At 36.3% G+C, this 20,450-nt stretch overlaps 3 protein-coding genes across 4 annotated transcripts in view; 2 read left to right on the top strand and 1 right to left on the bottom strand.

Annotated features, from left to right (window-relative positions):
• Positions 1–717: 717 nt before the first annotated feature.
• On the bottom strand, positions 718–5,937 carry LOC107089645 (transcription factor BTF3 homolog 4-like). The gene is made up of 6 exons (XM_015382549.1): positions 5,814–5,937; positions 4,101–4,169; positions 3,907–4,020; positions 2,559–2,760; positions 2,424–2,480; positions 718–859 (listed from the first exon to the last, which is right to left on the bottom strand). Exons 1-6 carry the CDS (start codon positions 5,907–5,909, stop codon positions 813–815), a joined length of 585 nt encoding a protein of 194 aa, XP_015238035.1. The 5' UTR covers positions 5,910–5,937; the 3' UTR covers positions 718–812.
• A 125-nt stretch (positions 5,938–6,062) lies between these two features.
• On the top strand, positions 6,063–13,382 carry utp15 (UTP15, U3 small nucleolar ribonucleoprotein, homolog (S. cerevisiae)). The gene is made up of 12 exons (XM_015382555.1): positions 6,063–6,216; positions 7,111–7,223; positions 7,315–7,407; positions 7,627–7,811; positions 8,823–9,001; positions 9,218–9,343; positions 10,345–10,480; positions 10,722–10,806; positions 10,955–11,110; positions 11,208–11,309; positions 12,045–12,178; positions 12,302–13,382. Exons 2-12 carry the CDS (start codon positions 7,134–7,136, stop codon positions 12,600–12,602), a joined length of 1,587 nt encoding a protein of 528 aa, XP_015238041.1. The 5' UTR covers positions 6,063–6,216; positions 7,111–7,133; the 3' UTR covers positions 12,603–13,382.
• A 1,465-nt stretch (positions 13,383–14,847) lies between these two features.
• LOC107089688 (rho guanine nucleotide exchange factor 28-like) overlaps positions 14,848–20,450 on the top strand; it is a 65,444-nt gene continuing 59,841 nt past the window's right edge. Inside the window, exons 1-2 of one of the 2 annotated variants that reach the window (XM_015382602.1) lie at positions 14,848–14,939; positions 15,677–15,715. In XM_015382602.1, coding sequence (XP_015238088.1) covers positions 15,683–15,715 — 33 coding nt within the window. In that variant the 5' untranslated portion in view covers positions 14,848–14,939; positions 15,677–15,682. Of the gene's footprint in view, positions 14,940–15,585; positions 15,604–15,676; positions 15,716–20,450 lie in introns of those variants that run through there. The other variant, XM_015382600.1, reaches the window with a different exon arrangement.

The following is a 20,450-nucleotide window of genomic DNA, read 5'->3' as shown; positions in this document are numbered from 1 at the left end:
TACTATTCACTGTCCTTAATTTTCAACACTGCATCAAGATTTAAAAAGACCTATGTAAGAACATCTGGGTTAATTTACCAGTCCACTTACCATCATTTTGTTCCATTTCTGTTTCCCAAGAAAAGCCAATTAAAATTAAGATAACTCGGCAACTAAAAATATGCAGCTTCAGAGGCGAGGAAGTATTCATCAAGGACCTATGTCTTACTCAGATATTCTTCAAATATCAGTGCACTGAAGTTCTAATCAAGTCTTGAGTCTAGATTTAGCTCTAAATCAAAGGTACTTAAAAAAAGACTGTTTTTTCTTATTCACATCTTGAAATTAAAAATGTTTTGGGATGTTAACGCTTATGTTCTTTTCCATGAAAGGAACAAAGTCTTATTGCAACCTTCATTAGTTGTCAGTAATAAATCCATAAAATGTATAATAAACTTAACTTTTGAAGTATTAATAGCAGGTTTACACAATAAATCAGCAGTCATAATTATGTAAGATTGAAGAGGATAAACTGTTGCAGTGATTTAAAATATGTAAAGACAAAGTCATGTTGCATATGTAAAAGAAACTGAAATTTTATTTTTATAAACACAATCAATTTCACCAGTACATTTTGCAAGGTAGCTATTACAACGCAGAGAAGGCAGCATCACACAGAATATTGTGCACTTTCTATGAAATTCAATTATGATTTTCAGAAAAAAAATGTTCTTGTTCAATCCCAACTGTTACATTTAACACCAGGTTTTTTTAAAGGCAGAACAAAAACCGATGACATGACAGCTGCGGTGACAACGTAGAGATGTTCTGTTCTAGTTGGCCTCATTCTTTGAAGCTTCATCAAAGTTTTCAACGAGATCTGAAAGTGCAAAAAAAAAGAGGAAGTTGGTGGTAAGAACAAACCAATTCTAGTGATAATGGGAATAACATAAAAAACTATACAAACCTGATCAGACTAAAATAGGGACCATTGTGTGTTAACCACCTGTTAAAAGCTTGTATTTTAATGCTACAAACAATCTATCCAGGTCAGCAGTGATACAAAACAGAAATGTAAGCATGGATTTTCCCCATCTACTTTTAAGGGTAGGCTTAAAACTTTCCTTTTTGATAAAGCTTATAGTTAGAAGGGCTCGGGTTATCCTGAGCTATCTCTATAGTTATGCCGCTATAGGCTTAGACTTCTGGAGGACACAGGGACCCCCTTTTCATCATTCTGCTTCATTCTATCTCTAATCTCCCACTCTACACAATCTGTTAGTTAAATCTCTTTTGTTATGCTCTCTCTGCTTTTTCTCATAGGAGCTTCCCCGCGTCTGTTCCCGTTTGGCTGTAACACCATCCTGGTGAGAAATATCAGCTGAGCTGCTGCCATCAACACCTTTGTTTATAGATGTTGGAGATCGGCCTGTTTTTCAGTGCAGTCCTGTTTCACTGACTGACTGTGTTTCCTGGATGGGGCTGGTGTAGGTACCAGATCTGCTCGGGTGGTCAGATCTGCTCAGGTTCTGTGCATGCAAGTGACATTATGCTGCATGATTGGCTGAAGATCACCACTTGACGTAAAATATATTGGTTGACCAGTCAACGGTAAAAACCTCATGCAGCGTCCATGTGCTAAGTCGGGAGCATTTGTAGCCTTAGTGTGTCTAATGACCGATGAAGTTTTACCTGATCGATATAAAACTTAAAAAAAAAATCTCTTTATGGTGAACAAAGTAACTGTTAAGAGCATGATATAAAGGGAAAGAGCTGGGTAGCGCTGTGGCTAGCTGTGCTCAGTAGCTAACAGGTTAGCCTCTTTTAGCCCGGTCAGTTAGCCATATTAAGCTATACTACTTTTGAATTTGTATCACCAACAACCATTCATTTCCTAAAAGTAGAATAACTGTTTTATTAGTCTAAAAGAAGAGGAAGAAAAAAAGTTGGCATATATTGGCGTCATAAGAAGTGGCGGGGCCCCGGGCAGATCTGACCGCCTGAGCAGGTCTGGTACCTACACCGCCTTTTACAACTGCCTTTTGTATCTCTGCTTCCGTCTCCTTGAACCCCAGTCTGCCTCAGCAAATGGCCTCTCACACTGAGCCTGGTTCTGCTGGAGGTTTTTTCCTGTTAAAAGGGAGTTTTTCCTCTTCACTGTCGCTACAAGCATGCTTAGTGTGAGGGATTGCCTTCGAGTCATTGAGTCGATGCAATCAACTTTGAATCAATTTGACTGTATAATCTAGTGGACTGTAAAGTGCCTTGAGATGACATGTGTTTTGAATTGACGCTATATAGATAAACTGAATTGAACTGTAAAATCAAACCAAAAAAGATATTTTCAATGTTTTATTTTACATCGAGATAACCGTTTCCAGGGCTTTTGCATTGCGGCAAAAACTATTTCCTTATCTAGATTACATGTAAATGAGCTAACTTACCAGGAACTTCATCATCTTCCTCTTCAGCGGCAACTATGGGTGCTTTGTTCTCACCAACTATAAGGAAAGGAATTAAATAAGAGGACAGCACACGGAAAAACATGTCTAAAAACAGGAAGAGTTTTTGGTGTGTACCTGGTTTGGGTAAGGTCTCTGCTAGTCTCCTAAGGCTAGTAAGACTATCAGCTCCCATCTGGTTGAGGATTCCAGGAAGCATCTCTGTTAGCTGTTTGTTCTCAGCATGCCCTGTGATCGTAAAGGTGTTGGCAGCCAAGGAGGCCTGAACCTTTGGGTTATTGAAGTGGATCACTGTTCCCTGATTAGTGAACATATTCACCTACAGGGAAAACAAAATTTGAGTTAAGAAATTGCAACAAATAAAACAGATCTACAGGAAAATAAAAGACAGCTTTACATGTTGAGTCAATTTCCAAACAGCTTTAAGTCCAGTTACCTTCCTTAAAAATAATTTCTACTGGTTTCAAAAGCTGACTGCTCGATCTTAGACCAATTATGCTGAATTTCATGTGTATATGGATCTCAATATAAACCAATACCAGCTACCGAATCAAAGCTTTCTCCAATCTAAAAAATAAGATGGAAAGAGTAACATTGATGTGACCATGAACCAACTGTAGTTCCTGGACTCCACTAACTGGGAACATCTATGGAGGATCTGGTGGACCCCGGGACAACCAACAGTTAAATCTGTCTGATGAGTATACACTTCACTGTTATCACTCATATTGAATCCTGATTTGTTAGTTTACCCATCAGAATATAGGGCTTTTTTCTGTATGGCATCCTGAGTTTTGCAGAATGATCACCAAATATTTGAATCCCTGTCAAACCAACTGTTATTCACAGACGAGATCCCCCAATTAGCTTGAACAAAATGTAAGACTTGTTTGAACACAAGCATTTAAAACATTGCATGAACATTGCATTTAAAAATGAATTGAACACAATTATTCAGGACACTTAAAGACTCTTTAAGTGGTTGCAACAAGACAAAACTCCGATAGCTCAGATAATGATATAGTGAGATAACATAACAGTCTAGATTCACAAAGTGGTTTCTTTAAGTAATCGGTAGCACTTAATGTCATTAAGGGGTTTCCTTGTTTTCAAAGTTAACTGAAAATGGAAAGCAGTAATTATTTTATAGGGCTCTCTCACACAGTCAGCTGCAGCTCTTTCTATTTGGCTTAAACCGTCTGTGCCTGAATGACAATCAGTGATGCACACAATAACCACAGACGCAGCATATATTGAACAACTATAAATGGGTTATGATGTCATATCAGCATTATTGAATAAAATTATATGCCAATGTATACCAACACTAAATTATTGTCCAGCCCTACAGCTTATGATTTTCAGACACTCTACCTTGTGCTGATGCATTTCATAACATCCCTATAGATTATATTAATGATTGTTGTTGTAGCATGACAAGATATGAAAACGTTTTTTACTATACCTCCTCAATACCAGAGATACTGTTGACTCCTAGTTTCTTCAGTGAAAACTGCAGCTTCTTGTCATCTGCGGTAGCTGTTCTGTGCACCACCTTCTTCTTTCTTCGAGCTGACCCCTACAACATAGAGTAATTAGGTTAGTTAAATGAGTCAAGAGACTTCATAAATATCACCTGGCAGTATGCAGGCAACTTACCTTGCCACCTATGCGGACCTGTGCCTGCAATTTGGCAAGCTTCTCCTGGTTCATTATCGACTCCTTCATCTGACGAGTAAAAGAACGGACAAGAGTTTAAAAAATATATATATTCAACTGGTATTGCTAAGGCTAGGCTGAATACTAGATTTACCACAGTTTAAAAAAATAAGTTTGTTGCAGAAAAAAAAATAAAAAACTTTAAACTGGCCGTTGTATAGTTACAATTTAAGTATTTTTACTGATTTCCAATAAAAAGCCAAAGCCGAGAGTTAGTTTCTAGGGATGTTCCGATAAAACTTTTCCATTTCTGATACGACACATATCGCACCTTTTATATTTGGCCGATACGAACATTGACCCGATACAATATTAGCAAGATTCATACCACCCTTTATTACAAATTTTGTACTATAGAATTTAGGAAAGGTTTGATCAAGTAATATAACTAAAAAAGGGGACAAAAGTCAAAAAGAAAATATATGAAAACAACTGACCCACGTAAAGCTAACAACCAGTAACAGAAGCAGACCATTTATATCAGAATGAAAAATATCAGAGACTTTAGAAGCAGGACATTAAGATCCCATATTGTTTTTTTGGACAATAAATTAAGCACAAAGAAACACAGCTCTCTCAATAACCCTGTTGCTGAAAGCAACTATACTTTCCCTTTAAGAACAACAGAATTGGCTGTCTGTAAAAAGGTTTTGGTTGGAAACTATAATTGAAGCAGCACCCATTACCTTTATATGGTTAAAAGCATTTAAGTTAACAGACACCTGGAGAATTTTCTGTTAAGCATTTTTTGTTTTAAAGATTCTAGCTTCACTAAATAAAAATATGAGATACGTTTCAAAGTCTTTTGATACTCTATAAAGCACAGCATGGCAAATATTTAATATTTTTTTAATATACACTTAATTGCTGTGTAAGAAGTTTATTTTTTATTTTTAAATCAATATTTTTTATTTGCTTTGTATCAAGATAAACAAAGCATACAAAGGGTCTGGGTATTTGGGCCCTTATGCTATTCTATTCCAATAAAACACATTTTTAATTTTTTTTTTTTTTTTTTGGGAGACATACGAGGGGCACAAAACACCTAAATTCTAATGAATACAAAAATTACCCCAAGGTATTAATACAGTAGTTCACAGGAATTAGGAGACACACTCAAACTGAAAGCATCAGAGATAAATCCCCCTAAAATATCCCCTCAGTTTTGCCCTTTCCAACTAAATAACAACAAGAATGCACAGCTGTCATACGGCCCTGAAAATAGCCTCTTACTTCAGAGCATGTGTGCAACTCCTGCTTTAGTCATAAGGAAGAGGTGGGCAGCCAATGCTTTAGCCTAAGAAATGCTTATGATTCTGAGGTGAACAAGCTTTATTTAAAAAGAGAGAGAAAAAAAATAGGGCTAGTGAAAGGCACAGAAAAAAATCTCACACTTTCACCCCAATTGACTTGTTTAACTAACTAGACATACACTATTTGCAACATTTCAAATTCTGTCAACGAAAGTGCTCAGTTAGCAAAGTAGCTAACAACTACATCGGGCCTTCTTAAACTCGCATTCAGGCTGAGCTAACACATATGTTAATCCAACGATAACGCTCACAGTGTGGTACAGGACTAATTTATAAACAACATACTTATGTCAGATTGATATGACACGATTAAATGACGGGAAAAAAGCGATAAACAGACCTGGGAGTGTGTACGCACGCGGCTCTCGCAGTGGGCGATGGAGGCAGAAAGGAGAGAAACCCGGAAGTGACGCAAAGTAGTTATCGAGCGAAACATTTAAAAATTGTTGAGTTGTGAAAAAAAATAAAAGTTTTGAATCTAGCTGATAATTTTAAAGGCTCTGGTTAAATAATTAAGAAAAATATTTAGTAAATAAGACGTATTTAAAATACTAATTACTGTCATTGCGGAAGTAGTTACAGGCAATCATGGCGCCCTCCTGTCCGCCGACAGGCAACGTGATTCCGTGTTAAAATCTGAAATTTTTTCCCACTTAAGGCAACGAAAGTCTATATATTTCAAAATTAAACCCAATTCTAGGGGAAAGGTATCTACGCTTCGGGACCTTTCTTTCTTTTCTAAGGTGAGGATTTTCTGGAGCCAGTTTCGTGTGAAATTATAGTCGTTTAAACAGTCTGTATAGCTTTGTTTGGTGATTCGCTTTAAAGAGCACAAAATCCATTTATTTTTTAGTTGTTTTGACCGATCTAAAGATATAGTTAACTTCACCAGCATGACCCTTCTTGGTTCTACTGTCTGAACCACATCATGTTGTTAAAACAGGAGCGGGAGTCAACGTGCGTAATATTCCGACATCTCTTTCATCTGGAAAAAAAAAAAAAACATATTATAATTCTTCCTGTCTTTAAACTTTTAGACTCAGATTCAGTCAAATGTTGGCTTTTGAAACGACAAAAAAGTACTTTAAATTCCAGCTGAAAGGGGTTGGATTGTGTAGTTCCCTTTTAAATAGAGTAACAAAGTAATATAGCCTTCCAAGCTAAATATCTAAGGTTTCCCTTAATACAAGGAAATCCTTCAGATATCAGCCCAAGATAAATATCTTTATTACACCAGTTAAGTGAATACAACAACTTTTACAAACCTTTTGCAATATAGTGTAAATAATATTTTTTTTTTTGTTATTGTAACTATTTAGATGCCAATACTAATGTGGTTGTGCTTTAGCTCCATAATCATAGACCTATTATCCTAATTTTATTAAGAAGTTGGTAAGTCTATTAAAGGTAAACATACATAATTTAAAATAAATTGCATTAATACTTAAGTTTTTGATTCATTTTTATAATTTATATTTACCTCATATATAGACACATAGAACTAACTCTGGACCTTTGACTCAGCTATTTAAATGAGTTTTAGTCTGTTAATTTTTTTTAATTTTTTTATCATCTTAAAATGACAAAAACACACTTTTTAAATCCCAGTATTTCTCGTTTGAATATTCTATATGTAGATTATTCTGCAAGCACCATATAGATGGCTTCATTCAAACCCACTAAAATCCTGGTGTATCCAAAACTGGGAGAGAAGGTCACACAGGATACTCTTTACTGGAAAAACTACAAGGTGAGAGGCTGAAATAAAATCTTAAACAGTTTGTGATCCTTTTGAATGAATGCATTTGCTGACATGTTTCCCCTCTTTATCTCTCTCATAGGTTCCTGTCCAGATAAAAGAATTTGGAGCCGTCTCAAACATTGACTTCTCTCCTGTGGCTCCGCATAATTTTGCTGTAACAGCCTTTACAAGAGTGAGTTGACGCTGTTTGGGTTGATTCTAGATAGTTCACATGAAGAAATTGGAAATTTAAATTCTGTATTCATTTAAACTCCATTATATGAATATCTTATTGATGTTGACAGTGACAAATATGAAGAACAATTATTGAAATTTACAAATCGTTTTTCCTTTATTGATTATTTATAATCATTTCAATAAAATATTTTCTTGTTTTTCTTTTTCTTTTTAGATTCACATCTATGGGCCCTTCTCCCAAGCGCCTGTTAAGACATTTACTCGTTTCAAGGACACTGCTTATTGTGGAAGGTTCAGGTCGGACGGCCAGCTGCTTGTAGCAGGATGCGAAGACTCAGTTGTTCGACTTTTTGATGTCAGCGGCAAGGTGGCACTTAGGATGTTCAAAGGGCACACAAAGTAAGCTTTTTACATACATTTTCTGTCCTATGCTGAAAATGTAAAGTGCCAGAGAATGAACACCTTTATAAGTTGCTGCAGAGTTTATAGTAATGTTTGGTTAAAGCTTTTGCCTTAGTTAGAGAGGTATAATATCTATAAGGTCCTGAGTGAATAAATATTCTTCACCTTAAGTTAAAGGTTATTTCTTTATCACTCAGTTTTATCTATCTTAAATAAACTAGATATTAGCTGGATACTGGTAACAAGGGATACCAGAGGTTTTAAGAGCTACAGTTTCAAAAAGGCTAAAATGATGAGCATTATAGTATGTTTCTGTTATTTAGCTTTCTTATTATGTCATAAAAGAGAAGGTGCTTCAGTTTTGCTACAAACTGTGAGTCACTGACATAAGGCAGGCTTGAACCCTTTTTTTAACCTTAACTTATGCCTTGAAAAAATAATAATAATAATAATAATTGAATGGAGGAAGCTAAGAGGGCTTTAATCATCCCTTTTAGAGAATCGTTTTTGCTGCACATTGAATAGTATTTTGTTTTTCCTTATGCAAAAAATTTGTAAGATCATGTTAAACATCCATGTTTTATGCTCTCCTCTAAATAAAGTAGGGCAGTCAAGATTTGGCATTTTGAGCCAAGATTATTTTATAGTGAGAATAACATTGGCCTTTGTATAACAGGAGCTTTATATTATTTACTTACCTGTACCAATAATTAAACCCTCTCCACTGTGATCAGTTAAATCAAATGTGAAGTTTAACACTTTTAAGTCTAAAATTAATGCTTGAGCTGTAATTATGTTAACATTTTTAAATATCACTTGACATCTAATGGATATTTTGTATGGCAAAAATCTTGAATGATGATTTCTTAAGTGATCCATCGACTGAAATTGATGCTGATCCAAAGAATTCTGACAACATGCTACCTGTTGTTCTGTAATCCCACATAAGAAAAGTCAACTAAAATACATTTAAATTGAATATTTTTCTGTTGGTTTTTCTTTACTCAGGGCTGTACATGTCACAGACTTTACATCAGACCGTTACCAGATCATCACCGGGTCTGACGACTACACCTGCCGGCTGTGGGACATCCCGAATGCAGCTGAGCTCACTACTTACCAAGAACACACGGATTACATTCGCTGCGGCATTGCCAGCAAGCTGAACCGAGATCTCTTCATTACCGGTGAGTTAGAATGTCCTTCTGTAGAAGTGTGGGGAAATGCCAAAGGGGCAACAGGAAGTTAACCTTTTCGCTGATTAACATTAATATCTGTTGCTTTCTAGGTAGTTTCTATCTTGATGCAAAACAAAAATAAAAACAAAGGGAGTCCAAATGTTTCCTCGTCCAGTTGATTTGAATAACCAATAAACTATTTTTTTTCTTTTTTTTTTGCTCCAGGATCCTATGACCACACTCTGAAGGTGTTTGATGCCAGAACAGATAAGAGTGTGATGACTATGGAGCATGGGCAGCCGGTGGAGAGCCTCCTTCTTTATCCCTCTGAGGGACTTCTTGTCTCAGCAGGTTGTCAGCCTTATTGCTACCACTCATGTTAAAGTTTAGGTTAGATAAAGCTCTAATTTTTATTCTACCAAATATAACCAAAAGCTACTATGAAAATGCACGCGTCTATTGAGAAGTAAACCTGGGGAGCAATTGGGGGTTAACGGTCTTTGCTCAGGGACCCGGAGTGGCAGTCTTTGGGAGTGGGGCTCGAACTCAGAACCTCTGGATTCCAAGCTCCATGCCCTAAGCACTAGGCTGCCACTCCCCTACAATAAACATGTCATTACATCATAATTAATATGTCTTTATAGTTTAGTCAGTGAAAAATGTTCAAGGGGTGGACCACCATGTAATGTGACAGAAATTTAAGTAGCCAATTTAGACAGAGCATCTATCAAAATCCTTCAGGACCGAACAGAAAGCAGCTGTTTAGTGTTTAAGCTGAGCTCCTTTACAAGATCCGCACTGCTCTGTTTAACTCTATTAGGTTTAGTTGTATTGTTTATTATAAAGCTAGAAATAAATTCAGCTTAGGAGCTAAAACAGCCATTATTTACTAATGTTAAAAACCAACAACCAGCAATTGCATTGCATTAGCTGCAGCAATATTCCCCAAATATTTAGAGAACCTTTACTGGTACCCCAGGTATAGCCATAAAAAAGTTTTTACATATTGTTTCATTGCTTGATCTAATCTAACAATAATAAAAAAACAAAAACATAGTATTGCATAATATACTCACTCAAATTAAATCTTATGAGTTCAAAAAAAAGGCTAAAGTAGGTTGTTATGTAACACAAACATCTAAGATACAGTTTAGGTTTTTCAGCTTTTTTCGATCTGTTTTACAAGGTAAACATGATAATGAATGTTTTTTTTTAGCATTTTATTGTTTGTTTAGACATCAAGGAATCTATAGTTTATATGTGGTGTATAAACACACTTTATTTTTAAGTTAATTTGCAAATATGTAGAATAAATCCTTAAATTGCACATTTTGGTTGATGTCTTCTCCTAGGTGGGCGCTACGTCAAAGTGTGGGATCTGTTAAAAGGTGGCCAGCCTTTGGTGTCTCTGAAGAACCATCATAAAACTGTCACCTGTTTGGCTCTCGGCAGTAACGGACAGAGGCTGTTGTCTGCGTCTCTGGACAGGTAGAAGAGCTTCAAGATATAGTAAACTGTAGACATAAAATCAATACTATACATTATTTAAATCTGACACAGTCAATTAAAGGTAGTAAATATGTACTTTATTAGTCACTTTCTTTGCAATTGTGTGTATTAAAGGTGTATACACATTAGAGTGGAAGTACTAGACTCGTTGTTGCCACCCTCTGTAAATAAGAGGAATGAATGAAACAGTTTGAGTGAAAGGGCTGTGTTTGTCTTTCAGGCATGTGAAGGTCTACAACACAACCAGCTACAAAGTGGTTCACAACTTTGACTATGCCGCTGCAATCCTCAGTCTGGCTTTGGCTGTAAGGAAAACATCATGTTTTTGTGGAAAAATGCATTAAAATAAATGAAACCTTAATAATTATGTTGTAGCAGCTTTCAGATCAGAGTAGATGCGAATCAGACATGCTTCCCAAGAGCTGAAGGTCACAGCTTTCCTTTCTGTTTCAGCCGGATGATGAGTCTATCGTTGTTGGGATGACCAACAGTATTCTGAGCATCAAACACAGGAAACACTCAGAAGAGTCAAAGGAAGGACTTAACCGACAGAGGCAGCGTCCTTCATATCGTGTATTTGTGAAAGGGAAAAATTATGTTCCAAAACAAGTAGGTTTAATGTTACTCTTATCATTAGATTTTCATTTTATGTAAGAACTGTTATGGTGTTGCTATTTATTTCTAATGTTCTTTATACATTTTACAGGATGATTATCTTGTCAGCAAGCCGGTTAAAGAGCATTTGGCCAAATATGACAGGCAGCTCAAGAAATTCAGTGTATCTAAAGCTTTGGATACAGCCATGGAGGTAAGAGTTTCTATCTTATCATTCAAAAAGTGAGGAAGGGTTCTTTTTTGTTAATTGTTTACCAGGATTTTATGTTCACGTGTAAAGCTTTTTTATTTTTCATAAGTCATGAGCTCTTCATGATCTTACTCCATTGAAGTTCTGTGGGGGAAAAAAAAGAAAATTCTGTCTCAGTTCATAAAATGATAATGAACAGTCCAGAGAAATCCTTAGATCAGTCACATTTATCCATAAATCTGATCTTCACTTTCCTCTGTCATCCATCATGTCAATTCAGTAGAGAACAATGCAATTCTTTTCTTTGCAGCTGAAATCTCCTGATATTTAAACCACTGTAGTAAAAACACTTTTGCATAGTTTGTAGATAATTTCTATGAGCCTTAAGTTAAATGAGACTGAAATCAAATATAATGTAAAATCATGTTACCCGAAATCTTGTGACAACTTTTTTTTTCTGTTCACCAGCAGTGAAAACTAAATATCCTGATCTTAGACTTATTTCTGAGCTTAGCTTAAGTTCTTGTCCTGAATCTGAAACGTTAAATAATGTTTATATATATTTTTTGCTATGATTAAAATCATTACATTAGTAAAGAATGGCTTAGATAGCCTTTCAACCAGGTGACCATCCATTGCCCTCTGGTGGGCCCCAGAGGCTTCAGGAGCCAATAGGTTTTAGCCGAGGCCGACTGTTAAGGGGCAAATTAAGTTTTTTTTTATCTTCTTTTCTGACAGCCCTGGTTAAGAAAGAGGCAGCCAGAGGTCACTGTGGCTGTCATGAAGGAGCTTGACCGTAGAGGAACTCTAAAGAACGCACTCGCAGGAAGAGATGAGGAGCAGCTCTCTCAGTTACTCCACTTTGTCATCGGGTATGGAGCAGATCAGATCTAATGTTTTCAACACAAATCCTTAAAGTTAAGAATTAAAGACAGACGGGGCATGTATCGATTCACTAATTGAAAGTTTAAAAATGTTCTCTGTTTCTTCCTCAGAAACATAGTTGACACTAGGTTCAGCCCCATTCTCGTGACTGCAGCGGAGATGATCCTGGACATCTACAAGTCAGTGGTCGGCCAGTCAGCGCTGATCGACCGGCAGCTGCTGCGCCTTCAGAGCCTGCTTGAGTCTGAGATCAACTTGGAGCGGGAGCTCCTGGAGGTCCTAGGAATGCTGGACACCATGTTTGCCACCTCCATTCCTCGTAAGGAGGTGCCGTTCTCCGACAATAGCAGATCTAATGGCTTGGCTCAAGGCGAAGCATGCAGCTCAAGATCAGAGCTTCATGTCACCTGAGATCAACTGAGAGGAAGAACTGATTTTAGCCAGGGTTAAGGTGATTTTTATAAAATCTCAATTGGGGTCAGGAGATCATTCTGTGTATAAACATCACGAAACACCATATGTGATTGATATAAAATCTACGGTGAATGCAACATTTTGCATGCTGATGGATGGGAGGTCTACTGGTGGGCATCCATAGACCAAAGTCTTCTATCTCGACTGAACTAACATTTGTTTTTAAACCCCCATCAATACAATTGGAGTATAAACAAGCCAATCAGATTTCTCCCTTTATGATGCTCTTTGACAGATAGTTTGATTTGTTATGAATTTAAACCAGCAGCTGTGTTCTGCTGTGAAAGGTCACAAAGCAAAAGACTGGGTCCGTTCAACACTTTACCCAGACTAGCTTCATTTTTTAATACATTTTATGTGTTAAAATCTTTTTGCAAAATAAATATTATACTTATCATTAGCGTCTGAAACAATGTAAGATGATAGACGCCTTTGAAAAGATTTGTTTTCTTCTTTCTTTAAACAGCTAAGGAAACATCAACCAATCATAGCAGAGTATGCCTCCTTCAATCCATCTGATCCAGTTTCAGTGTAAACCCTCTGGTTTTAACATGGGCGCCTAATGAAAACGGGACCATGCATTTATGTGAAGACTCTTTGGAAGCAGATTAAAAGATTTGCTTTAATATTAATACTTGTAACATTTTCGGTTGTAAATGTGAATATGTATGTGTCTGAAGTATTTTCAGAATATCTGACACTTGTAAGCAAAGAAAAATAAACTTTTTTTTTTTCATAAGTCATGCTTTTTTTTGTTTAAAGAACAACATGGCATTAGTTGGTCTTTTTGTTATGATTACAAAAATATTGACGCTCCTGGATTGTTTAGACTTTTTCTTTTTTTTTTTTTAACTTTAATGGATGGTTGAGGATTTATTTTGTGATGACCAACACAAAGAATCACAAAGTAGAAGGAAGATAATATATAGTTTCATTTTTTTATACAGTACAATGTAAATATTCTGATTAGAAATTGTGCATATTTAATGATCATGCTATTAAAACAGCAATACACTGTTTTCAAAGACTTAAAAAAAAGGCAAAAAAAGCAACTTATTAAATTCGGTCATAACATTACCCTGTACTTGGCTCCTCTCAATCATCTCTGACCAGATTCTCTCCAAAATAGGGACAAAAGATCACGAAATTGCACGTAATTTAGTTTGGTCTAACTGCAGCAAAGCACCTTCCACGTTTCCTGTGTTCGCTGCATGATTTGTGGACTTCTAGCTGTTATAAAACTACACTTACTTTTTTTCTTGCTCTGTTATTAAGGTCAGGTTTGTTGAGTTTAGGTGGATGATCATAGGTTTTATATATAAAATTAATTTCATGATTTCCATTGTTTTTATTATTTTTATTATTACTTTTGTCTGTCTTTAATGGACAGGTATGTAAACTTTCATGCACAACTGTACACAGGGATGCACGGTATTGGAATTTTTGCTGAAATCTGATGTGCTGATATTTAACAACTCAACAATCTAATAACACATATTTTTTCCCCCTAGATTTACTTACATACACTATGCTGTCTGCTCCCTTCTGTCCTTTGCACTCATGCAAATAGCAGAGTGACTATCTGTTTCTGTGACTTTAAAAAACATCAATACCAGCAACATCTCTACTTCAGAATCTCCTTGTTGTCGAACTTTGGCGTGGGCACTGCCTAATTCTCAAGTTATATCACAAAAACAGAGCCTTATATATTGCTGAATATATTGGTGTATTAGTTATTAAGCTAATATTGTCCGATAACGATAATATTGTACATCTTGAAAAATACATTTTATTTTATGAAAAGGTCATGTAAAATTTCTGGCTCAGAAAACAACTAATGCTTGTCTGGGCTCTGGAAAAATGGCTCGTTGGACTTTTAAAGGTTGCAAACCCCTGGCCTAGACAGTTATTTGTGAAAAACTTTGAAAACCATATCCATACTGAAGAATTTGTCAAAGTTGGAAATTTTTGAAGTGGCTTTAGGTGCCAGGGACTGTAAATTTCCACTGAAAATGTATGCTTAAACATGAATTTGCCTGTTTTATTTTCTTCCACTTGAGGTCACTGTAGCAATAAGGTAAGGTACCTATATGATGTAAGGAGGGATTTTAGCTGAAGACTGAAAAAGCATCAGTGCTGTACCAGAGGAAGGCTGAGACAGTCTGCATGCAGCAGTGGCCTCAGTCTGATCGCTTATTTACAAGAAGAATATGAATCCCAGTTAAGAGCTTGTTCTGAAGGAAATACAGCTCACCCCCAGGTTCTACTTGCAAGGTAAGGACAAAATAATTGCATTTATGTCAGTTTAGGATATTTTAATTTGTTGCAGAAGTGTTTTTAGGGGTCTTGGAAGCTTCTGCAGCTGAATATGCATCTGGTTATAAATTAGAGCCATAGAGAAAAAAAAAACATTTTCAGTGCAACTATTTAAGCATATTTAATGCTTTTATTAATTATGGAAGACATTTGCTGTGTCATAAACAGCTAGTTCCACACTTATCCCCTGGAGGAAGATTTGCTTTCTTCTTTCTGAGTGTGATTTGAGAAGACTGGAAGTGGACAGGAAGCTGTCTCATTATGAGCAATGACTGTGGCAGTTTAAGATCTCGCTGCTGGGTCTCATTTAGGAAGTGTCCGCTGACACAGAGCAGATCTGAACCCTGCAGCATTGAAATGTAATCGATTTCCTGCTCGTGCACGTCAGCGGGCACGCTCAGTATCAAACTAGCATGTGTGTATCAGATTCGTGGACATTCTGGTCTTCTCTCTTTACACACACCAAAGCAAGAAGGTCATTCATTAAAATCATTGTTCAACTTCTTTTGATAAAATAAAAAAAATAAAAAATGTTTTTATAGATGTGACCCTTCTGACTGCTTTGATAACCTCTTCAGGATCAAATGGAAAAACAAAAACCCCATAAGGAAGGAGTCGCATGGTATACTCAATGCATTTCCCCCCATCTTTTTTATTTCTTTAAATTTTTTTGTCATTTTTTTTTCTGCTTGCAGCTGGTGATGGAGCTTAGCAGGAGGAAGGTGCCCCTCTATGTGAGTACATGTCCTGTAAAGTTTAATAGCTTTTCTAGTTAATCTTAAAAATTGGTCTCCCTGTGGAAAATCTCTACCAAATGACTGTAGATAGCTCTGAGAAATCAGTGCCCTCATTAATAAAATTAACATTTTGATGCTTCTCATGCATATTTAGACTGCTTGATTTTGTAAAATAGGAAAGTTTGTTACCCATTTCAGTTAATTCAGCCCTTCAAATGATCGTTTCAATCCCATTAATGCTTCAAGTCTTTAGTCCCATCTCTACGTTGTGTGAATGTCCACACTTTAAAGGCTTCACCCACGAGCCTTTGCAGAAGAGCTGAACCTAAGTTGAGTTTGATAGAAAACCTATGTTTACATCATCTTTAACGTTTGGCCTCAGAATCTCAAATGTAATTTCAGTCTGGAGTTTTAGCTCTGACTGTATGTTTTCAAATTGTGAAGCTCAATTTCAAGTAATTTGCAGCCTTATATTATCTATTGAACTGCTATGTATTAAGCTTCCTATCAGCTCAGGCTATCCTCCATGTTCCTTCTGAGCAAACTGAGCTTCCCACACCCTGATACTGCCATCACCATGTTTCACTATAGGGATAGTGTGTTCAGGTTCCTTTATAATTTTAGTTTAGGGCCCAAACATTTAATATGGGTCTCTTCTGACCAAGTCATCTTCTTCTGTTTTTCCTGTGCCACTTGCTTTTAATAAACTGCAAGCTAGGCTCCTTATGTTTGTGTTTAAACAATAGCTTTATTCTTTCCACAATACCACAAACACCAGATGTGTTGAGTACACAACCAGTAATTTGTTTTCCTGTCAACACATTTCGTAACCTTAGCGGTAAACCTGGGATTCTTCTCCATGGGCCTCTTGGCTGCTTCTCTCGCTTTCCCTGCCTGGCTTGTTCGCTGGGGTGGACGGCAATGTCTTGATAGGTTTGGAGTCGGGTCACCCTCTAGAATAAACAGAATGAATGGGTCCAAATGAAAATGCATGGCACACTTTTCTATTTGTAAGAAACCTTTTGAAACGTTTGCCTAGATTTTAACAATGACATACTTTGTTTTGGTCTGTCCTCAGGCGCGCTGGAAGCTGTTTCAAGCGAGGGGGGCTGATGGCTGGGTTGGAAAACACATGACTTCATTTTGTTGAGGGCTGTGGCTGACGTTTTTAACATAATATTGTAGGCCTACATTTGTCGCCAAAAACTGCCATTTAAAATGCATCGGAACAAAGCATGAACATTTTAAACTTTATATCTTCTCTTTTAATCTTTCAAAATTGATCGTCTGCCTGGCTGTGTGTTTCCTGGACGGGGCCGCCTTTTACAGCTGCTTTTTATGTCTCTGCTTCCGTCTCCTTGAACCCCAGTCAGCCTCAGCAGATGGCCGCTCACACTGAGCCTGGTTCTGCTGGAGGTTTCTTCCTGTTAAAAGGGAGTTTTTCCTCTCCACTGTCGCTAAAAGCATGCTTAGTGTGAGGGATTGTATCTGAGTCAATGAGTCGATGCAATCAACTGGTTTTCCTTAGATAGAAAACTTTGTATCAATTGACTGGATGATCTGGTTGAACTGTAAAGTGCTTTGAGATGACATGTGTTGTGAATTTGGCGCTATAGAAATAAACTGAATTGAATTGAAAACAAACAACAGCTTGCAATCAACAGGAACAGGAATACTTGAATGAAACATGGCCTAAATATAGCCTAAACTGAGCATTGAACATCTTGAAAGTCCATTCGACTATGGATATGGGGGAATGATTTCATATCTGAAACAAAAAACACACAAAAAAAAAATAATAATTTCATATTTTATCACTTAATAGCTTAATACAGACATAATATTTAGTGATATGCAGCCTTATTCTAGCGTATAGGGGAATTAAAACCATTTCTCACCTCGAAATAGTCAGAAATACGTTTCTGCTGCCTATTGCTACCCATGCCTAAACGAATGTAAGGTGGCGGAAGCACTTCTGGGGTAGTAGCCTAGTTTTTTATGAAATATTAAAATAATGAATCATTAGTTTATATCTTATACACAGCCCATCATTTTAATCCCATATCAAACACAGTCTTTTAAAAAATAAATACATAAATAATTTCATGTTTTTAAGTACAATATTATGTTGCCCCCCACCATGGGGGGCTGATGCTATGACGAGGGAGGCTGCAGCCCCCACAGCACCCCCCTTCCCGTGCCACTGTCTGTCCTATAAAGTAAATAGAACTTTTACATTTGAACCCTGGTAAATTGCTGCTGTCTCTCCATTAGCAACCATATTCAATTACAATTCCTCTTGAAGTTATGCAATGGGATTTTAAATCATTAGTAAGAACATGGTATTATATTAACTGATGCTTACTGACTAATGATCTTTAATTGCTCGGTGAATTTAACGTATCTGTGGTCTGCTACAGAAATGTTTATCTCAACACTTAATCAAAACTTTAGAGCACCAAAAGCGCAAAAGTCTAATCAGTCACTTTGATAGTAACAATGCTTGTCTGACACTTATTTATACAGCTGGTAAATCAGTTACCCTATAATAAAAACTTAAAGAATAATATTTGTATTTGTTCTGTGTTTGGTTTGTGGAGTTCCTATTGGTAAACATTTAAATGGTTCTGTCAAGGGTGCTGTAGCATTGTTCAAACAGAGCGGTCAAATACATATTAATGCTTTCAGGTATGGGGATCTCGACAGTGGGAGCAAACACTGAGCGACCAAAGCCACTTTGAAGATCAAACAAATAATCAATTCCTCACACAACTTTCAGTTCAAAAAGATCTTTTCAAAGCTGCTATGTATTGAAAATATTTTTTTTATGATTAAAGGTTACCTAAATAATATCAAGCATTAATGGAGGCCCAACTTGACCATTTTCGTAGGTTGAAAGTCTTTAGTTATCCTGTTTTTTTTTTTTTTTTTTACAAAGAAAAATAACATTACAATGCTAAGACACAGCTGGTAAAAGGGAAAATGTTGTAAAAGGCCATATTTACTATATTGAAATTGTATTTCCATTCATTCATTAGCCTTAGTAAACTATTTGAACTTTAACTGGTTTTAAATCTTAATTTAATCAATATTTGTTGAATTTTATTTTAAATAAATACTGTAGATTTTAGCAGAATTTCCAATATTGTTACTTGTCGAAAGCAGGTAGCTTCGTGTTTGTTTTATTGTTCTTTTCACTGTGCTTGAAATGCTTGAATGTTTCACCTTAGCTTCTAAATTCTTAGTTCAGAGCCTATTGTTCAAAAAACTTTTCCCAAATTAATGGTAGATAATTCGTCAACGTGCAAATGGATGAAGGGTGTTTAAATAATTCAGTTTACAAGAGCTTGAATTTTGTAGAATAGGAACCAGGGGACATAAGTAATGACAATATACAGTAGGTAGAAGACCTCTTAGATATATCACTGAGTCTTTTAGTGCTTGAGAGTTTGATAAGGAGTAGATTTTGTTTTTTTTGTTGGGCTGATTGGTTGTGTAAAGCAGCTGACCAACACAGGAGTCTGCAGCCTAAACAACAGTCTTTTTTTTCTGTCTTGTGAAATACAGCTCTATAGCGAAGGAATGGCCTTTTAGAAATGTATACTTTTTAATTTGTTTTTTAGATCTCTATTGCTGGAAGTTTGCTTCCATTTCCTGTAATATAGAATGGATAGTTTTTCTTCTATGATACCGTATATTGTATTTGTGGAAAGCTATGTTTAAAAAAACAAACTATATATCCTTAAGAAAATATATAGATTTGTTTAGAGTCATTAAAAAAAATCCCATGTAAATACTCAATGACAAAAAACAGAGAATATGTTAAAATCTGAATTTCTTACTATGTGTTTTTTTTTTTCAGTTTTTGGCCATTGTGCCAGTTCTGCAATCTGTGTAATGTCACCTATATGCTGCAGATATGGGTTGTGTCATCATGCAACATGCTGTAAAGAGTTTAATGCAGCTGTCTGGCTCTGTAATTCTTGGCATGTTGTTAAAATGTGTTGCTAGTGTTGTTCTCAGAATCAGCTTTCTATCTGTCACCGTGTTTCCAAAAACCACAATATGTAAAAACACTTAGGATGGTTACGATGGAGGATTTTAATATTTATTTTGAGCCTTTCATTGCATTCAAACCATTATTTTTGTATAATGGAAAGAAAATGCAACACACAGGAATTCCTTTCAGTTTTCTCTAATCCGTTTGGAACCAACATTTTCCTCAAAACCTCAAATACATAACACCTCTGCTAACTGGTCACTCACTATTTTTTGTTGCCATCCCTAAGCTTCTGATATAAAATCCTGTCCAGTCAAGCATGTTTGACTTGGACATGTAGGGACAAATTACTGAGTAAGAAAGAGGTCTTTGCTGTTAAATACAGTGCCTTGCAAAAGTATTCGACCCCATTGAACTTTTCAACCTTTTGCCATATTTCAGGCTTCAAACTAGAAGATATAGAATTGTAATTGTTTGTGAAGAATCAGCAACAAGTGGGACATAATCATGAGGTGGAATAAAGTTTTAATAAAGTTTATTTTTTAGCAAATAAAAAAAAAAAATTTGGGTGTGCAAAATTACTTAGCCCCCTTACGTTGATTCTTTCTAGCGCCACCTGCAATTACAGCTCAAGGTATGTCTCTATCAGTTTTGCACAGAGACTGACGCTTTTTTCTGTTCTTCGTTGCAAAACAGCTCGAGCTGCTCCAGTGAGGTTGGATGGAAAGTGTT

Source organism: Cyprinodon variegatus, unplaced genomic scaffold, assembly GCF_000732505.1.
Source record: "Cyprinodon variegatus isolate N-32 unplaced genomic scaffold, C_variegatus-1.0 Scaffold260, whole genome shotgun sequence".
In the NCBI taxonomy this organism is placed as follows: Eukaryota; Metazoa; Chordata; class Actinopteri; order Cyprinodontiformes; family Cyprinodontidae; genus Cyprinodon; species Cyprinodon variegatus.
Note: the sequence above shows the minus strand (reverse complement) of the source record. Positions and strands in the feature narration are given on the sequence as shown.